General features: G+C 33.4%; 2 protein-coding genes across 2 annotated transcripts; one reads left to right on the forward strand and one right to left on the reverse strand.

The window, feature by feature from the left end:
• The first annotated feature begins 11,700 nt into the window (after nt 1-11,700).
• On the forward strand, nt 11,701-12,675 carry LOC108605994. The gene has a single exon (XM_017995817.1). It carries the CDS (start codon nt 11,901-11,903, stop codon nt 12,570-12,572), a length of 672 nt encoding a protein of 223 aa, XP_017851306.1. The 5' UTR covers nt 11,701-11,900; the 3' UTR covers nt 12,573-12,675.
• Nucleotides 12,676-13,428: 753 nt separating this feature from the next.
• LOC108606174 (maker273) lies at nt 13,429-13,958 on the reverse strand. The gene is made up of 2 exons (XM_017996025.1): nt 13,708-13,958; nt 13,429-13,650 (listed from the first exon to the last, which is right to left on the reverse strand). Exons 1-2 carry the CDS (start codon nt 13,876-13,878, stop codon nt 13,516-13,518), a joined length of 306 nt encoding a protein of 101 aa, XP_017851514.1. The 5' UTR covers nt 13,879-13,958; the 3' UTR covers nt 13,429-13,515.
• Between the last annotated feature and the right edge of the window lie 6,238 nt (nt 13,959-20,196).

Consider the following 20,196-nt stretch of genomic DNA (forward strand, 5'->3'; position numbering starts at 1 on the left):
GTGTGTACCATTACTTACGTAACTATCTATGTGCGTGTGTGTGTGTGCGTTTCCCTCTGTCCATATGCATTTTGCTCGTCTGACACTCGTTTGGGGAATTTACTCTTATTAATTAGTGCAAAACGGCCCTTGGGTAGAGCTACGCGCCAAAGGGGGTTGGGGTTGGGGGGGTTGGATTTCGTCTGTGGCTTTTTTGATTAAAGAGTTTAAATAATTGCCGCATTGGTCAAAGCTGTAGCCAACGTTCTTGTTAGCACGCCAGGTACAGTTATGCAAATTGTTTTGTTGCTACGTTAATTTTAGTGCTAAAAATAAATATTATGCATTGCCTTAATTTGTTGTATATTTTTGTATAATTTGATATTAATAATATAAGAAAAAACAACAATATCAAGCAAACAAATACAAAAGTAATTAATGAAAAGCGCAAAGAAAGGCGAACGCATATTAAAAGCTTTAAATAAAAAATTAACATGATATTAATTCAATATTTTACTTTGCGCATTGAATTTAAATTTTATATTTAAGTTATAAAACTTTTGTTTTATATTTGAAGCAACAGAATTAATGTATAAGTTCTTAAGAATTTTTTTACATTTTAATTTATATATAAAAAATATTTTGAAACTTGCTTGAGCAGTAAAAATTCAGTATTAAGTTCTATAATTACATTTAAAATTTAATTTTGCTTTAAGTAAAATTACAAATATTATTAATAAATAAATAAAAACTAATTTCGTTTTGAAAATTTTTTTGTAATTAATTATTTTATACTTTTACGTCGACTGTGCGGAGTTGACATTAAATAAATAAATAAAATCTAGTATGCAATATTTTAAAATTATTTTAACTTGTCTCAGTTAATTAATACAATTATTGGTATTTATGCTAGCGAGTGTCTACTGTATGCAAATTGCAAAAATTAAATCGAAGTTGAATTGCGCACATATGAAGAAACTTTAAAGTTTCGACAGGCGAATTCGCATTTGCCGAATATAAATGAGAATACTGAGAACTGGACCCAAGTTTGGACGATGCACAGATTGACAGCGGCTACATTTATGCCACAAGGGACGCTCTCTATGTGTGTGTGTGTGTGTGAGATATAGTGGTGTGCTGTGGTGGGAGGTGAAAAGTTTTGGTTGGAAATTGGAGCGTTGGATAGGCGGTTTTATTTTATTTTTTTTTTTTTTTGGGCAAGAGCAAAGCTGAAGAGGAAAACAAATAAACATGCTGTCAACTGCCGTCTGACACCGCACGTCGCAACACACACACATGCATGCCACACCCCCCCTCTACACACACATGGAAGAAGAAAAACGCCCACAGCATACAGTCGTCGCCAGAGCCTTTAGCCGCAGTCCCAGCCGCGCCCAACACACACAGCTGAAGCCACATTTGCATACGTGCGGCCAATGTCCCAGGACAAGCGAACACACACACACACACACACACACACACATAGTTATGCACATGTGTGTGTATGTGGCACACACTGAGCCAACTCATTTGAGTGCGGCGTCCACGTTACAAAGCACAATGGGCCAGTTAGTCAACTTTGCATGCATAAATTTGAATTGCAAAAAATTTCAAATTAAATTAAAAAAAAACGTTAATAGCATAAAAATAAAGAAAAAGAAAACAAAAATGTAAACAGCAGCAGTCAATATTAAATTAAGGTCTGTTATTAAACAAAAAATTGCGCAAGCTGCAGCATAATGCTCTAATATTATATTTAAAAACTTTAATATATATATATTATAAAAAAATATATAAAAGAAAAAAGAAAAAGGTTTTTTTTAAGTATTATGTTTTGATTTGCAATCTAACTTAAAAATTTGATAAAGTTTATTAACAAAAAAAATACAGATCTAGATGAAAAAATTTAAAAGATTTTTTTTACTATATATTTATATACTATTGCATTTATTTAGTGCATAACTTAGCTTATTTCAAGTTAGGATCTAGCATATTTAAAAATATGAATAGCTTTTTTTTTTGCATATTGCGCAATTTGAAGTCTATATAATAGAATATATAGCAATAAATATATTTGTGACTTGAGTAAAATTGTTTAAAAAAAAATGAATGCTTGTCCTTCCGAACGATTGTTCAGTGCATTTTATTTATTTATTTAGTCAACAATGATAAGATTATAGTAATATGCTTGTACAAAGTGCTGACCTGAGCCTGCAGTCCAAGTCAAAAATATTAAAATTAATATATAATTTATTATAGCTTAGCTTAATGTGAGTAGCAAAAATATAGCCATCTCGCCCATAGTACAAGAACGTAGAAAACTTTTTGCGGTTTTATGTTTTTTTTTTTGGAAAAAGAACTTTCATTAAACAATGCGACCAAAAACTCGGTACGCGGCTCTTGCTACTGTCCGTTGTACTTACATACAGATACATATATGCTTATATATTAGTGACTGTCTGTCTGTCTGTCTGACTGTCTGTCTGCATGTGTGTGTCTGTTTGTGTGTGTGTGGGCGTTGTCGGCCTTTTGGGTTTTATTTTGTAGCCAACGCCATACAGTCTGCAAAAAATGATTTTAATATAAGCTAATGGATAAAGCGCCAACACACACACACAGGCACACATGTTTGTATATCTGTGTGTGTGTGTGTGTGTGTCCCGCATCATGGTATGATATTTCAAATGCTTAATAATAGCACTCAAAAATCAGCAATGACACAGCTATTCTATTCTATTTTATAGCACGCACACACAGACACACACACACACACACACTTGAACACTCATTGCCATTATTATTTGTATCCACGCTTGTTTTTCCATATTTATTCATATGTGTTTGTATATTTTATAATTTTGTGCGCAGCGCTCGCTAAATTTGCATACAAATATTTTTTTTATTAACTCTACGCCGTCAGCTGTCGCTCCCCATTCCACCACCCACCACCCCTTGAGCATAAATTGCCTTGCAATCTGTGCCCCAATTAGCTCGCGAAATTGTCTGCAAACTGTTTATGTGTTAATGAGTCATATGACAGCTTCAACTAACAGCTGAGGACAAGTATAAACATTTTGATAGACAATTAATATAAAAATACGTAAAAAAAAAACTAAAATTAAATTGTAAGTGAAGACAAATAAATGCAAAAAATTTTATAAATAATAAATAAATGTGCTTACATTATTAGCGTTTAATGTTAACAAAATATTCAAGTTGAAAAGCAAAAGTCTAGCGCAAAACTTTTCTAAAAATATTAAAATATTATTAATATATATATTATATGAAATAGAAAAATATGCAAATATAATAGTTGCACTTTATATGAGTTAATGAATATTCAAATAATTTCAAGTTCAGTAAGCAAGCAACAACAAAAGAAATTAAATTCACATTTTAATCATAATCATTTGATAACAAAAATGTTTGCAACTGTAGTTAATTAATTCTATATATTTGTAAGCTTAAAAATCAATACAAAAAAATTTTATTTGAGTCAAAAATTTGCATGTAATTTACAAATCAAACTCAAAACATTGAAAAAGTTGAAAAATAAACTGAAATTGTTTATTTGTATGCAAAGTAACGCTTAAAACTTTATTTATCTATGCAGGTTAAAAATTCTAAATCATAGCTAAATATTTTAAATAAATTTTTTCGATATTTGTGCATTTTGTTTTAGACAAAAATAATAATAAAACTTAAATAAAATGCAATAGAATAAAGCAAATTAAATGTAGTATTTAATAAATTAAGTCGTAGCTCTCTACCCACTCACACTCTCTATCTCTCTCTCTCTCTGTCTATCTCTCTTTCTCTTTCTCTATCTCTTTCTCTCTCTCTCTCTCTCTCTCTCTCTCTCTCGCTCTCTCTCTCTCTGTCTCTGCTACTGCCGCTTACTTTGCTTTGCAACTTGTTGAGACCCCAATCCGGAGGAGGGGGTAAAGTCCTGCGCCTGATTAGCTGTGACACCTGCACATTGACCTCGAATTGACCGTAAATTGAGAGAAAGATTCGATTGTTGAGCTTGTTGTAGCGTAACTAATGTGAAAAGTGTGCTTGGCCAATCGAGCGTATGAGTTATGTTTGGGGCCCGCGAACAACGCGAGCAAGCAAAGAAAAGAAAACAGGGTCATGGGGCATGGCATGGCATGGCAAACACTCAATCATGGTCAAATCTTGACGCAAGTATTTACTCGCCCTGGCACATGGCGGCATTATGTTTATCCACATGCATATTTTATGAATTTAATGGTCTCGCATATCAAGGTACAACGCATAGTGCAAACAAAGACGAGACCGGAGAGCTGAGAGCAGAGAGCAGAGACGAGCGACGAGTTGAGAGTCGAGAGCAGAGGACCAACTTATTTCGAATGCTAAATCGTTTGAATCCTTTTCACACACACACACACACACACACACAGAAGCGTTGGCCTGTCGACAACTAACGCTATTTTCTATTGCCGTGCTGGGTGGTTGGGTGGTTGGGTGGTTGGCTGGTGGGTGGTGGGGCACATCCATCATCACACAATCAGCAAAATGAGTATCACATGCATATGTGGCTCCATGTCCAGAGCACGCTCATCCTGCTTTCCAAATCCTCACTCACAACTAAAGCAAATCGAGCACAAGCTGCTCTCTCCCAACTGCTTAAAATACCAAAACAACCAAAATCTCGATTGTCCATTAGCATACGTAGTCGGTCGCTCGGTCCTTACCCCCCACCACCCAACGCTACTTTTACTCTTGTTGGCCACGTTTGGCTTTTGGCTTTTACTGCTGCTGCTGCTGCTGCTGCTGCTGCAGTGCGTCCAGGGCTGCCAAACACATTTGTTTAATCATTTTGTTTATTGTTGCATTTCATTTATTGCAAAGCTCAAAAATTTATTTTATTTTTTTCTAGTTAGTAGAAATATATAAAAATTAATGCATTTAGATTTGAAATAAATATTTGCTTTCATAATAAAAATTTAATTTTAATAAAAACAAACAATTAAAGCAATTTAAATTGTTTTGAAATTTGCAAATATTTTTAAAATTATTTATTAAATGTAAAAAGAAACAAACAACCGAGTTATAATAATAATAGTATTTTTAAAAATATTTATAAAATGAAAAATAAAGAAACAAAAGAGAATCTGCTGCAGCTCCATTTCAACAAAAAATTTTTTTAATTAATAAACAATGTATGTATATATTTTAAAATTGCAAATTTTCATTTAATAAATCTAAAGCTTTCATGCTAAAATATTAAATGAAATATAAAAATTTAATTTAAATAAAAACAATGTATTCAAGTAATTTAAGTTGTTTTGAAATTTGCAATAATATTTTGCAAAATATTTATTAAGTTTTTCTAACTTTTTTTAGCATTTTAATTTATATTAATAAACAAAATATGTAAATATTTTCAAATTGCAAATTTCTGTAATTAATTCAGCAGCACTTATGATAATATTTAATATGAAATATTTTTATTTTTTGTAGCTATGTTAAGTATTTATTTTTGATGTATTTGTAATTTAATTTACTAATGCTAACAAAAAAGACAAATATTGCAATATTGCTGCTAATTTAATTTAATATTTAAATGCATAAATACAAAAAGCAAAATATACAAATTGCATTTAAAAAACGCCAACTATTGCTTTAAAATAAAATGCATAAACTATTGCAGCCCTGTGCAGAGCTTTGCAGCAAAAAACTCTTTGCCTCGCAGTTTAACCCATTGAGAGATATACATATATATAGATGGATATAGATGTACACGAACTGAGCGAGCGGCAAATCCAAAGCATCTGCTACACCTTACGCCTAACAAAGCAATAGAGAGAGAGAGAGAAAGATAGAGAGAGAGAGATAGAGAGAGACTGAGCATGGCCAGCCGGCAATGCAATGTATGGTCATGAGGCACGCACACAACGTTGTCTGCCTCAATCCCCCCACCAAATGGCAAACTGAACCTGGACCTGGGACTTGGATAGTACGTGCTGCCGCCTCAGAAGCTCTGGCTGCTAACATTTCAAATTTAAATTTAACCTTTTGTCTTAATACGGCAGCAGTGGAATATGGCAAAGCTTTGAGTCCGCCCCAGCTTCGAAACGAAACCAAACGAAACGAAAAAGGATTGTCTAGGCTAGCGAGCTGCTTACGTACTTAAGCCTAAGCTCAGTCATTGTGCTGCGGTGGGGGAGGGCAGCAGCGGGGTGGCGCGTATAATGGCATTGGCATGCATGGAGCACTTGGACAGCAGCTCGAGACTCAGAGAGACTCAGAGAGTTGCCAATACCGTATTGTTAGCAGCTTATTAGAGCTAACATGTGTATGTGGCTAGCTATCGCTATCTCGCTCGCACACGCTCTCACTCTTGCGCTTGCAGGTGCTCGAGCTAACTAATTTACGGATTTATGTTAACACTCGCACACACACACACACACACACAATAAGCCGCATGTGTGTGTGTGTGTATCAAGTAAATTGACCTAGCAAAGGATTTGCTTCAATATATCCCTATAACAATAGGCTTAAAGCAAATTGTGCTTTGTTTTAATACGTTTAAAGGCTTCACAGCTCGATTATTTGCTGAATTTTGAAATTTAATACATTTTGGCTGCAGCTAAAGCAAGATTATTATTATTATTATTTTTATTTGTATTTAGTTTTTATAGCTAAAAATAATTTATATCGATTTTACTACCTTTTAATTATAATTAAATTATTTAAATTGCATGCTCTATGCCAATTGTATTTAATAAATTCACATATTCTAACTTTAAATCAAAAATATGCAAACTATTTTATTAATTCGGCAAATATTTTTTAGCATAAATATTAATATGCCATACATTTATTTTTCCAATTTAATTTGTAGCATAAATATTTAATACGCCATATATTTATTTTTCAAATTATAAATTTAAATATATTATGTTATTATGTATAGACATACTTTTAAAATAAAATTTATAATTGTATGTATATTCGAATGCCAATTTTGTTGCTTTTAAAAAACTGCAAGCGAAAAGTTTTGAAGCAATTTTAATGTATTAATATTTAAAATGCAATATATACAGGTAAAGAAAATAAGAATTGCATAATTTTCATGCATTGAATTTTAGTGCTCAACAGTCACTAACTAAATTATTAATAAAGTCGCTATGCTAACAATATTAAAAGCATTACGCTTATTTATTAGTATTAATATGTGTAATAATAAAAAAAAAATACATATAAATATTTTGTATTTAAACTTAAACGAAAACTTTTATTATTGTATTTGTAGAAATAAAAAAATTGATATAAATATTTTGTATTTATTTTATAATTCGCAGCGCGCATTGATTTTTCAAGCACTTGTTCCACTGTGCGGCGCACATAATTAGAGAGCACTGTGCGCCAGTGTAGTCTGGAGCTGGTCAAAATGCTTTTGGCTGAGGACAGCGCCAAGCAGTTATTAAAATCAATTGTTGGAAGTAGCAGCAGCAGCAGCGAGTGTGGCAAGGTGGCAAGCGGGCTGTGTTGCAAATTCAAAATGGCTGCCTCCCACCGCAAAGCAAACGTGGTGGGTATAGCGGGCGCTGGACACAGAGAGACAAACAGAGCGACAGACACACATAAAAGAGAATCGAGCGCTGAGCAAGGACATGCAAAAGTTATCAACATAAAAGTCAATCTATGGCAACGTTGCTATATATATATATATATATAAAAAGGGGTTGGCTGGAATTGACCCCTTTGTTCGGACCAAACCACCCTCACCCCACACACACACACAGACACACACATAGAGCGAGGCCAGTGGTTCGTTAGTGTTGGTGAGTGGGCATCTGAAGTGGTTAAAATTGAAATTGAAATTGAAATCGTAGTACAGGCTACACCTTTTTATAGCTTTTTATGCGTCTGGCCATATTTTTATACCCGATTGTCCACCCCTAATGGCCAGCCAGAGCGGCCATTACTCACCCAGTCCCAGTGCCCATTCCCACTCCATAGATTGGGCTCAACTCCCACTGCCAACTTTCCATTTATTACTGCGCCATATTATTTAACAAAAATAAATACAATTCCCATTTCCATTTCCCGTTCACTTTATTTATAGCAGCAGAGACCCCAAAGTTTTCACTTTCACATTGTTTGGCTGTTCAATTTTCTGCTGCGTCAGCATTTTGCCTGACAATTAGTCCTTAATGTTGCATAGCTCAATACGCATTCAGTTGCTGCCACACACACACACACAATGCGAGATGAGTTGAAAGTATTTCTTATCAGTCAAAGCTACAGTGCGTGCTCGCTATGAAAGTCATGCGCTTAAAGCATTCATTTATTTAATTATTTGCTATAAATAAACAAATACTTAAGCTAAAATGTATTAAATCAAAATAGTTTAACCAAGACAATTAAATAATTAAACAAAGCTAAGCGCTTTGCATAAAATCGCATTTAGCATAAACAAGCTGAAGGCTAAATTGCCAAAAATAAATGTTAAAAAAAATAAATAAATTAGCATTGGTCTTGATTGTTAATTGTTTCAATGATTTCAATAGCTTAGATTAACTTTATATTAGAAAAAAGTGAGCTGAAGTACTTGACGCAACTCTAAATATTTCTAATGAAATAAATAAAATATATTATTTTTAAGTTTACACTGAATGTTCTTTGGATAAAAATAAAATAAAATACAATAAAATATAGAATAAATACAATTTAATATAGAATAAAAAAATATAAAATATAAAGCCAGATAATTAAATTTCTAAACGTTTGTTGCTTACTAAACTAATTTAATATAAAATTATATTTTCATATCTTATTATAAGTATTCTTAACCATATTTAAAGCCAACGATAAACATTTGATGACAAATCTATGCACACTATTTAAATAAATATAAATAAGAATACATTGAAAACTATATAAAACCTAAAATAAAATAATTATTTAAGCAGCTGTTTAAATAAAAAATTACATTTTTAGCTATGCAAAAGCTCTAAAAACCCCAAAAACAAAACAAATATAAAGCTCTTGCATTAAATTAAATTAAATATAAAAGTCATGAATTAAAGTTAAAGCTGCGGCAGAATTTTTGTATATAAATTATTGTTGAATAATTAAATTTTTGTGTGTCAATAAAAATAATTAAAATTTTGCATAAATATATAAGACAAAACAACAATTTTTTACATTAATAAAATGAGCTCAAAACAATGTTTAATTTAAAAATCAAGCGCATGCCACACACTCAATATTCAAATTGTTAGCACAGCTTGCGGCACTTCAAGCGACACTTGAGCGAAAACGCGCTGCATAAAAAAGAGAAAAACAACAACAACAACATCACACACACCTTTAGTTAATCTAGCATCTTATCTAGTCAGAGATCTTTAGCAAAATGCGCAGGCAGACAAAAGCTGATTGGCTAATTGAATGGCGATGGGCACTTGACTCGATCAGCAGCGTCCGATCTGTAAGCGAAGCTGTTGAGCTGTAAAACACTCGAGCTGCGGCCTGCAACTGCAAAAAGGACAAAACAGCTGATGGGCGCCGAAGGATAAGACGGCCCGTTGAGTTAAAAAAAAAAAAAATGATCGAGAGAGTGACGCAACACATTTGCCTATGTCGATAGGGTTAATTCGCTTTTAGCGTAATTTGTAACCACTTCTGCCCAACCCAAGCCAAGCCACCCCACCCCACCCCACATCCCTTTTATGCAGCCTCATTGCATATGCGACTACCTGGAAATGCGTTTATGGGAACATGTATGCTGTTCCGTTATTGGAATGTCTATCTGGCTGCAGGACGAGTTCGTGTCCTGGGATGCATGCGTAACCCTTTCATTAAATCGAGTTAATCCCGTAAACGCAATGCATATGCCATGCGCTCTCTACGCTCAGGTAACAATATTGAAAAATTATCATTATTCATTTGTCCAAGGGTCGCTTTTCAATTTTTGCCTTTGCTTCTTTTTTTTTTTTTTTTGGGGTTGCGGCCTCGTAAGACAGTTCGAAGTGCCTTGTGACAAGACGCAGCGCAAAGATCGCGAACAATAACCCGAAGACCCAAACGGTAATGTCAAGAAGGGAAGCCTGCAAGTTGCCTTAGCCCTAACCGTATTTAAGGCCAAACTTCAAAAAAAATAAAAGGTGAGCCATGTCAGCATAAAAAGAAATCACTAAAAATTTCATACAAGGCAGTTGTTAAACTTTTTTATAGACAAAGGTCAGTGTTGCTTTTTATTTTTTAATTTCGATTTCAAAGGGTTAAGCATAAGAATTCAAAGTTCATTTCATTAGATTAGCTTGTCAGCTTTATAGCGAACATTTCTATATTTTTATACATTTTTATACATTTTTATTTATATTTTCATAGTCAAGCGGCAGCTTTTATTTTTGGCTGTTAAATTTGATTTTAAACGCCTAAGAGCTTGGCATAAATATTTAATTGTTAATTGTAATTTTTATAGCATTACTACTTTAAAAATTTGCATTAATTTTTGCTTTAAATATTTTCAATTTTATTGAAATACAAAGTTTATTTAATGTAATTTGTAGCTGAACATTTTTTTTAAAATATTTATGCCAAGTCTTGATTATTTTTTATTTGCAAATATATGTATTATTTATACTATAAGTTTATTTTGATAATATTTATAAATATTTTAAATTAATTTGCAATAATTAATGAAATATGCTATAACTTTTAATTTTTTTATTACTGCAATTTATTTAAGTGCATTGCTTGCCACGTTTGTGTATAATTTTTCGTACTTCTTTTTAAAAAATTGAAAATCTGAATATTAATTGTGAACGTGACTTGTTGTTAGAGCTTTTGTCTCTGTTCTTGTCACCGAACTTGTGTTCATTGCATTTTGGGCTCTTGTCATTGTTTTTATCCCCTTTTTTTTATTTGGTTGGTTTAGCCTTAAGGACAAAGAGCATACGGCGTGCCAATATTGGGTTGGTACAGCCTGTCACATGTCACCAAAACAATGGATCAAAAAAAAATAAAAAAACATAATAAAAGAAATGCATATAAAACGGAAGTGCTCAAGTCAAAGGCAATCAGCTGAGCGCTCGGCTCTCAGCTCTGACAATTAAGTGTGTCCCTCTCTCAATCGCTCGCTCGCTCTCAATTACTATCAAGCAGTTGAGTACACTGACAAAAAAGAGTGACATCATTTGAGCAGCAATATTTTTGAACTCTTTACTCTTTAACATTTATAAAAAATTGTATAAAAACAATATTTAAAAATTATTCTTATTTTATTTATTTAAATTTATCAAACGTTAACCATAACTTTTAATGTTCAAAAATATTTTATATAAACAATTTGTATAAATCTTAAATTTATTAATATATTAGTTATTAGCAAATAATTTTGACTTTTTATGACAATTAATAAAACTTAATTTGAAAGCATTAACTTTTTTATTTTATTGAAATTCAATTTATAACTATTAAATGTGCAAATTAATTTTAAAAAATTAAATATGTGCCTAATAAATTTTTATAAATTAAATTTCAACAAAATAAATAAGTAGAGCATTAATTAATTTTAAGTAAAACTAATTAAAAATACAATTGAAATTTATTTAATTTATAACTTAAACTATGCTAACTAAATAATTGCATTGAAGCAAAAAATAATAATAAACAAAGCAAACATTGCCTTGGCTTTCAATTGAGCCGAGAGTTTGTGACCATTTAAAAATCACCTTTTGAAATTTACAAACACAATAGAAAAAAACCAAAAAAACCCAAAAAAAATTTCGTTTACGTATTAAAAACTCTTTGGTAAATTCTAAGTTGAAAACAATAATAAAAAACGCACACAGCCAAGCCAAACGTAAATTCGATTTTTAAAGAAAACAACAAAACAGAAAAAAAAAATAACCAAGACGAAGAAGAAGAAGAGCGCAAGCAGAATGGCACCAACGCAATCGAAGCGTTATCCCAAATTGCGTTTCGCGCTCATCACCGAGGATGCGCTAGAGAAACTGCGGCCCGAGCACAAGGATGCGGACAAGGCGAGGAACAAGGACAGCAGCAATGAGTCGTCCCCAGTGGGCGATGCCAAGGAGCTGGACATGTATGAGACCATTAACAAGACTGTGAACACGCTGCTGGAGCAGAAGCTGCAACAGCTGAAGCTGGACAAGCTCGATCAGCTGATCGAGCGTAAAGTCTGCGAAATCAACGAGCGTCAGCGTCGACTGCGCAGCTGCAGTCTGCGGGCCAGTCGGACGCCCAAGCTCTCGGCCAGCGAGGTGTCCATTAAATCCGTCAGCGAATTCAAGCACAGCATGGGGAAAATACAATCGTCACGCTTTGGGCTCAACCACGATCCGAAGCGAGTGCGCAATGCCAAGCGGCCCAGCGGCGCTGATAGCAGCAAGAAGCGTAAGAAGAAGCACCAGCAGTCGCAGCACCAGCAGCAGCAGCAGGAGCGCAGTCCGCTGCGACGTCGTGAGTCCGCTGGCAAAGTGTTGGCCGCTTCGAGAACCGCTGCCGTTAGTCAAAATGCTGAGAACGCTTTCCTGGCTATAGCCGCCCGATACTTTAAGAATTTGGATGAGCGCAACAAGCAGCGCAAGTAAAAATTCTTTGTCACTTTCTCAACAGATATAACGAATCATTTGTTTTCTATCAAATATAATAACAATTAGCTCAATTGTAAACAAATTATTCAACACACTTTCCACTTGTAAGCAAACTCTCTTTTTTTTTTTTTTGATTTTAATATTGACACTAAAACTTTCCAGTCAATTGAAATTAAAGTTTATTATAATATGCAAATCAACATTAAATTTCTTTACATTTATTTACGAAATTAAGTGTGCAAAAAAAAAACGTGACGCGCATTAAATAAAATTAAGCTAAAAATAAATTAAATTAAAAACAATTTTTATATACACTTCATGCCCATTTGTTTTTGTTTTACACTTGTGAATAGGGGGCATAGGCTCACACATACAGTGCCCTTCCATATGAGTCTATCAATTAGAGATCCCAAACTATTCGAAATGAAATTGCCAATGATTTTGTTCAGTGCAAAAGTTGATAACTAAATTTTTTCTCATTTATATATGTGTGTGTTTTTGTTCATATGTATTAGTAAGTGCCCTGCCGTAAGCAGTGTTTGGGCACCACTGTACCAGTCAATGTGTATTAATTTATTGTTATAATATAGTATTAATTTTTATGATATATATATTTTTTTTTACCAGCCCTAGTGTATATAAAAATTAGTTTTATATTTATTATAACAAAAAAAAAATAAAATAAAATATAAAAATTAATTTTTATATTATTATTAAAAATTAATTTTTATATACCAGCCAATATGTATAAAAAATTATTTTTATATTAATTATACATATAAAATAATTTAATTTTGTGCTTTCAGCTTTTGAAATATTTCAAACACTTTTTTTGTTATTATTATTTTGTGATATTTCTTTAATTTTCTTTGCAGTTTAAATTTATTTTCTGTTCATCTGAATTTTGCTTTAAATCTATTTGAATCTAGCTCGAGCTCTGTTATAAGTTCAGCTGCATGTCCGTAAACTCTTCCATGAGGTCATCCAGACGACGCTTCGTCTCCACGCGCTTTGCGTTCAGCTCATCAATAGTTCTCTCCCGATTCTTCAGCAGCATATCATAATAATCCTTTAGCTGTGTAGCAATATCAGTTATATATCAGTTAACAGAGTTAACAATTTATAAACTTACCAAGGCCATATGTTTATTGCTATAATACTCTGGCTGTTCCAGTAGCATATATATTAGATTTTCCTGTATTTTAATTTCTCTTTCGTTGTGCATATCGAGTTCGGGGCGATCTAGCATTTCTTCTAGAAACTTGTCGGGACTAAACGACGTTTCCTCGTTGGCTTCGCTCATCCTCAACACAAAAGTTATCTTATTATTTAGCAATATATATTAATGTTATATTTGAAGTTGTTTTCACTTGAGTTGTTTGTTTGCGAGTGTCGAAATGTTGGGGAAATTCAAAATTCAAAGCAGACTAGATATTATTTTGTCATTTGCCATGGCATGCTTAATATTAAAAGTTATCGATAATTATTTTATTTAATTTTTTAATTTAAAGAAAATACGTTGATTTCAAACTAAAATATCATATATATAAATTACTTAGATAAAATACAAATAAGTTCTAATAGTATTATTCTAACTAACGATAATAATCGAATTATAAATGAATTATAAATTAAGTAAAGCGCATTCTTTTATTGTTTTAGAAATATTATTATTCTTTACTAACGATAACAATCGATAACAATTGCAGAATTATAAATTAAGTAAAGCGTTTACATTTATTGTTTAAAATAAAATCAAAGCTGGTGTAAGTTACTGATCGAATAAGCAAAACTGTAGAACGGTAACTAGTTGGTAGCCAGTTAGGAGCTAGTCAGCTTGAAATGCTTTTTAGTTTTTTGACTGCATCACTACTTTGCTAAAATCTTTTTGCAGCCTTTTGCTTATAGCGAAATTTCAAAAAGTAAAAATGGAACCAGAAATTTTGCAACCCTATGCAAATATTTCTAATAATTTCTAATACTTTTGCAGCTAATCAATGTCAGGCACATTTGTTGCCGACTGAAGCGGCTTAAAGTCAACTTATGCAGATGAGCAAACTGAGACTATGTCAATGTCATATGTGGAACTGATAAATATATAAATACATATTTATTGCAATCATAAAAATGAAAAAAGTAAAAAGAGCAGGGCAGCAGTGCTTGAACCAGGGCAGCGGCAGCAGCAGTTGTAAAAATTTGCCAAAGGGGTGCTAATGCTTATCAGAAACGCTGCAGACACGAAAGTGGGCGGGGCGGGCGGCTGAGAAGCGCATCAATCAAACATTTTCCAATGAATGGCCATCGACTGAATTAGCAGGCCAGTGGCAAAAGCTTAAAGTATCCTGCGAGCAAAGGATATTTGCATAGCGACCAACACACACACACACGCAAAATAAATAAATATAAAATGCGCAAAAAAAAAAAAAAGAAAAAATTGTATTGGAACTGTTGCTAGCTTATCATTTGACAGGACATGGCTATAACGGTCACACACACATGTGTGTGTGTGTGTGTAATAAAAAATGGGCAATAGCTGTGCGTGTGTGTGTGTGTGCGTGCGTGTGTTGGGGGGGTTGCTTAAAAAGCTGCTGACTAAGTACTTCGGAAAATTGCTTACATACGTTGCCTTAGTCGCTGCCATCGCCTGCGCCTCCCCCCTGCGCCCCACAGTCCACCGCCTCTGTCTTTTAGCCCGTTAATACATTGTCATATGCAGCGAGCATGTCAGCCACCCCCCTTAGCTACCGCCTCCCGGCCCTGCCCTGCGCTTCGCTTCTTTTGTGCGCTCAACTGGGCAGTGGACGTTGTCAGGACGACAACTGAACGAACGAACGAACGGACGGACATGAAACAAGTGTTGGCTGCCATGTTTATCTCTCTCTCTCTCTCTCTCTCTCTCTCTGTCTCTCGTCTCCTTACTGCTGCTCAGCTTCTTGCTTATTTTCTTTGTGTATAAAAATGTTGCGCAGCGCGCCAAAAACTTCACATATGACAACAACAACAACAATAAGAAAAACAACAACAATATCATCATCATCATCAGCAGCAGCAGCAGCAGCAGCAGCATCAACTATGTACATCTGATGTTGCTGATTTTTTGAAGCGTAAAATCAAACGTATTTTCTTTTGCTCAAGTTTACACGTGGCTAAGTCCGCATCGGTTCGCTATAATGTTATGCCAAATATGTTGTCAATTTTCGTTATAGAAACAAGCCATGGGCTGGGGCTGGGGGCGTGTGGAGTTAACAAATATTCATTTTATTGCAAAACAAATTGTTCTTTTTTTTTGTATTTTTATAAATTAAATTGTTTTGTAGCATTTAAATATTTTAAAAAAGATTTGCTACCGTAAAAATATTTTTATTCAAATTTTATCTACCTCAGCATTTTTTTTTTAAATTTATCCAAAAATGTTTTACCAGTTTTTTTAATATTTTACACTAAATTTTGTATTACAAAAAGTATGCCAAAACTTAATGCGCAGAATTTTAATAGCAGCTAAATTTAATTGCCTATAAAATAAAATATGAACAAAAATTAAAGCTTATACTAAAGCAATAAAATATTAAAAAATATACTAATAAATAATTGCAATTAAAATGTTTCTACTACAAAAAAATAAATATATATTATTTATAAAAAAAACGCAAACTAATGTTGTTAAGCAACAATTTTATTTAAATACAACTCATAAATTCAATATTTAACTTATATAATATTTTTTTTAAGAGATACAATATTAATTAGTTAGAATATTTATATTTATTTATATTCGAAATATTTATATATACATATTTATATTCAAAATATAATAATTTTGACAGCTTTATAAGAAATATGCGATTTTTTATTTTGAAACTTCAAAATGAAGTTAGCGCTTTAAAATAATTTCTACAAATTTTTGCTCGCTATTGTTTACTGCATAAACGGAGCCTAAGCAGCGTGCTTCATGCCACATGCCACACACACACATATATATATTGTTCCACGTGTGTGTGTGTGTGTGTGTGCGTCTTGGTTGAGTTTCAGAAAATTGCATTTTTTTCATATCATTAGGTTTTATTGGTTTCTTCCTGTTAAATATTTTTTGCCCTTGCGCAACGCCAAGGAACAAACACATACATAGACAGCTACATGTGTGTGTGTATTTTTTTTTTGCTTTTCTTGCGTGTGTGTGTGTGTGTGGTGGGGGGTGGGGGCTGCCTGCTGGTCGCATGTTGTCAAAACAACAACAAGGCAGGCGTTTGGACGCGCTCTAAAAACAACCTGAGCAATATACACACGCACACACATACGAACTCACACACACATACACAGACAGACAGCAATGGGCCACGCATCATATCAACGCATATTGTCTTCCCCAAAGAAGCGTCAAGCTGAGCTCAACGACAAGCGATTGGCAGCCAAATGTGGCCTTGTCACCCATACTCCCACCCACCACCAACCCGCTCCCCACGCGCGCCTCTTCATAGACACACACACACACACACACATACTAACACTTAGCGCGAGTTGCCTCGCAATAAATGCAAGTTGGCGATTTCCTTTGTTGTTTCTGCTTCCTTGTTATTTTTTCTTTCTGTCTTTCTTTCTTTCATGCTGCTGCTGCTTCTTCTTCTGCACATGCCAGAAGTCCATTACGTTCGCTTTATGGTCACCTGATTCTATTCTCTGCCAGCAACGCTTAGAACAATACGCATCGATTTAGAGCTCCAAGCAGCTTCCACACCAAGCACCCAATTTAATACAGATACGTACCCAATGGTTTATCAAAGGGCTAACACACACACACACATACACACAAAAGCCACAGCAGCTTACAACTTTTTCAAAAGCACAGAAAACTTTGCGCAACAGATAACAAAATTACAAAAAATAAAATAACAACAAAAATTAAAACACAATTAGAGTTAGAAATACTAAAAAAATAAATAGAACTACGCAGCGTTTTTAAATAATTAGCTTAAGACACGAAATATTCAAATAGCAAAGCAAAAGCTTTGAAAATTATTTTATAAAATTGATTGATTGAGATCTTTAGTTAAAAATTCATAAATTCAAAGCTTGCTAAAGCAGAAAATCACGGACAGTTCTCTCAGAGCTGTAATATATTTCAAAGATTTTAGAAACTTTAGTAAGCTTTATATTGAGTTACAAATTATTAAATTGAAAGCTTAGAAATTTGTAAAACAAAATAGCATTGTAATAAACAGAAAACAACTGAGAAAATTATGAAAAAATGATTTTGCTTTTGAATTAATTGTATTAATATAATAGAAATCAAATTATAAATATAAATTGATAGCCTTCTTCTAGTTTCTAATGAGAAATGTTTTAAAGGGTTTTGGTTTATATATAAGATGCTATAAAAATAATATAGAAAATAAATGTATTTCAATTGGTTTTAAGTTCGAATTAATAGAATTTCACTCTAGAATTACATAAAAATTATATTTTCATACAGAACTGTCTGTAGAATATTCAAAATTAGATATTTAATTTTTAAATGTTGCAGTTTTCAAGCAACAACAAAACAATAATTTAGTTATTTATTATTTATTTTTAATTGTTACTTATAATTAATTCTATATTACAATAATGCAGCCAGAACAACTGAGGCCTTCAAGCTAAAAAAAAACAAGAATTATAACAGTCTATTCAAATTAAGGAAAACAATTGCTACACTTAATCATCATCAAATGTTTATGCACAAAATTCAAGCATCAATTCCAAATACTGAACACTGCTAATACTTTAAAATATCTGTTTCTAAGCACTTTCAATAAATATTATAAATCATGTAAATGAAATAAAACTCTTCTAAGCTTACAAACTGCATTTATTACATTAATATTTTTCAAGCTTAAGCAACATTTATGGCCGCTGACCAAATCAAATGCGCACACATTATTATCGAGCAGAGGATTTGAGCCATGTCTATACATTTAGACTAAGCTCAAAGTTACACACACACACGCATAAATCTGTGTGCTCTGCTGCCCACAACAATACAAACAGCCCAAAAAATAAGTTGAAGGTTGAGAATTGGAGGCGAGTGGGAGTGGGGAAACTATGGGTAAACATAAGGTTACCTTTTGGGCGTAAATCAGGAAATGTGGCAAGCCAGCGAGAGTCTGATTGACTGCCTGACATTATAGATGGATAGCTCTTGGGTCTGCAGCTAGAGATGGGAGCTGGTCAAGAAGGCGAGTCGAACGTCGTCGTCTGAAGAGCATTGAATACGGTCGAACTAAGTCGCCCTAATGCAAATGGAAAAGCTGTAAACGAGGCAGCGACACACACAAATATGCACTGAGAGAAAGAAAGGTAAATTATAATAATAATTTAGCATGGATTGCAAATAAAAGTTTTGAGTAAACAAAAAATTGTGACAGAAAAAAAATAAATATAAGAATAAGAATAAGAAATTAACAGATTTTTGCTTTTAATTTTTTTGTTAAAATAATAAATAATAGTTGCATAATATTTAAAAACAGAGTGCAATCAATCAAAAATACATTGCAAAAACAGAAAATTTATTATAAAATTATAAAATTTCAGATTGTATATTAAAAATATCAAAAATTAATTGGAAAAAAATGTGAAACTTATTGTGAAAATTATTAAATTTAAATTTATATTTTAAAAAGATAAAATTAAAGTATTTTTAAAGTAATGTTAATATTTTATTTCAACGAAAAGAAAACTTTCGGCACAAGATAACAACATTTTTATTGAAATGAAATAAGAAATATTAACTTTAGATTTTAAACATTGCTTTAGTATTTAAAACATACTAAAAATATATAGATTTACTATTAAAAAATTACTGCAATTTAATATAAAAACTAACAGCTTTGAAATAAAGTAGCTGTAGTATTAATAAAGTGTTTTTTTTTTTTAATAAAATATATTTGCAATTTTGGTTAATATTTTTTGTTCAGTGTAATTTGAATATGGCAACCACCAGCGGAGCGCGCAGGTTTCCAACGTCTGTTGTGCCACCTGCAGTGAAGCTGGGGTTAGAGCCCGGAGTTGGGGCCGTATATTTTTTTATATGGAGTTGGCCTGGGCGTGGGTGGGGTGGGTGGCATTTTGGGTTTTTTGGTCGAGCCGTCGTCTGGTGGCGCCCGGGGTTCATTTTTGCGTACGCCCTTTGCTCACATGTGTGTGTGTGTGTGTGTGGCATTGGATTGGTTTTGGTATTTTCAGTTTGTGGGTGGATGGGTGTGTGGGATGGTGCGGGGGGCGTGAGTTGAGGTGGGCTTGCCTTGTTGCTTGTTGATGCGCTTCGTTGCGCGCCGCCTGCCAACGGAAAAGGAAATGAAAAAAGGCGCTACCAAGTCCGCAGCATGCCCAAGCCCAAGCCCAAGCGAAGCAGCCAGCCCAGGCCTGGGCTAGAAGTCAACGTTGCTCCGTTGCCGTTTGCATTGCTTAAGCCTTAGTGCTCAGTTTGCTTGCTGCTCACTGTGCTCAGTTCTCAGTTCTCAGTTCTCAGTTCTCAGTTCGCAGTCTCGTCCTTGCCAATTCCGCTTGGTTGGTTTGCAAAATTTTCTTGAATTGGATACTCTGGCGACCAAAAAGACGCGCCCACGCCCACGCGCTGGGCAACCAAAAA

The sequence above is a fragment of the Drosophila busckii genome, chromosome X, assembly GCF_011750605.1.
Source record: "Drosophila busckii strain San Diego stock center, stock number 13000-0081.31 chromosome X, ASM1175060v1, whole genome shotgun sequence".
Lineage (NCBI taxonomy): Eukaryota > Metazoa > Arthropoda > Insecta > Diptera > Drosophilidae > Drosophila > Drosophila busckii.

What these genes read in the sequence shown, in the direction of transcription:
- LOC108605994 (XM_017995817.1), top strand. Translation starts at nt 11,901, where the DNA reads ATGGCACCAACGCAATCGAAGCGTTATCCCAAATTGCGTTTCGCGCTC.
- LOC108606174 (XM_017996025.1), bottom strand. Translation starts at nt 13,878, where the DNA reads ATGAGCGAAGCCAACGAGGAAACGTCGTTTAGTCCCGACAAGTTTCTA. An exon ending in GCAATAAACATATGGCCTTG is followed by an intron (nt 13,651 to 13,707) that starts GTAAGTTTATAA and finishes ATTGCTACACAG; the next exon opens with CTAAAGGATTATTATGATAT.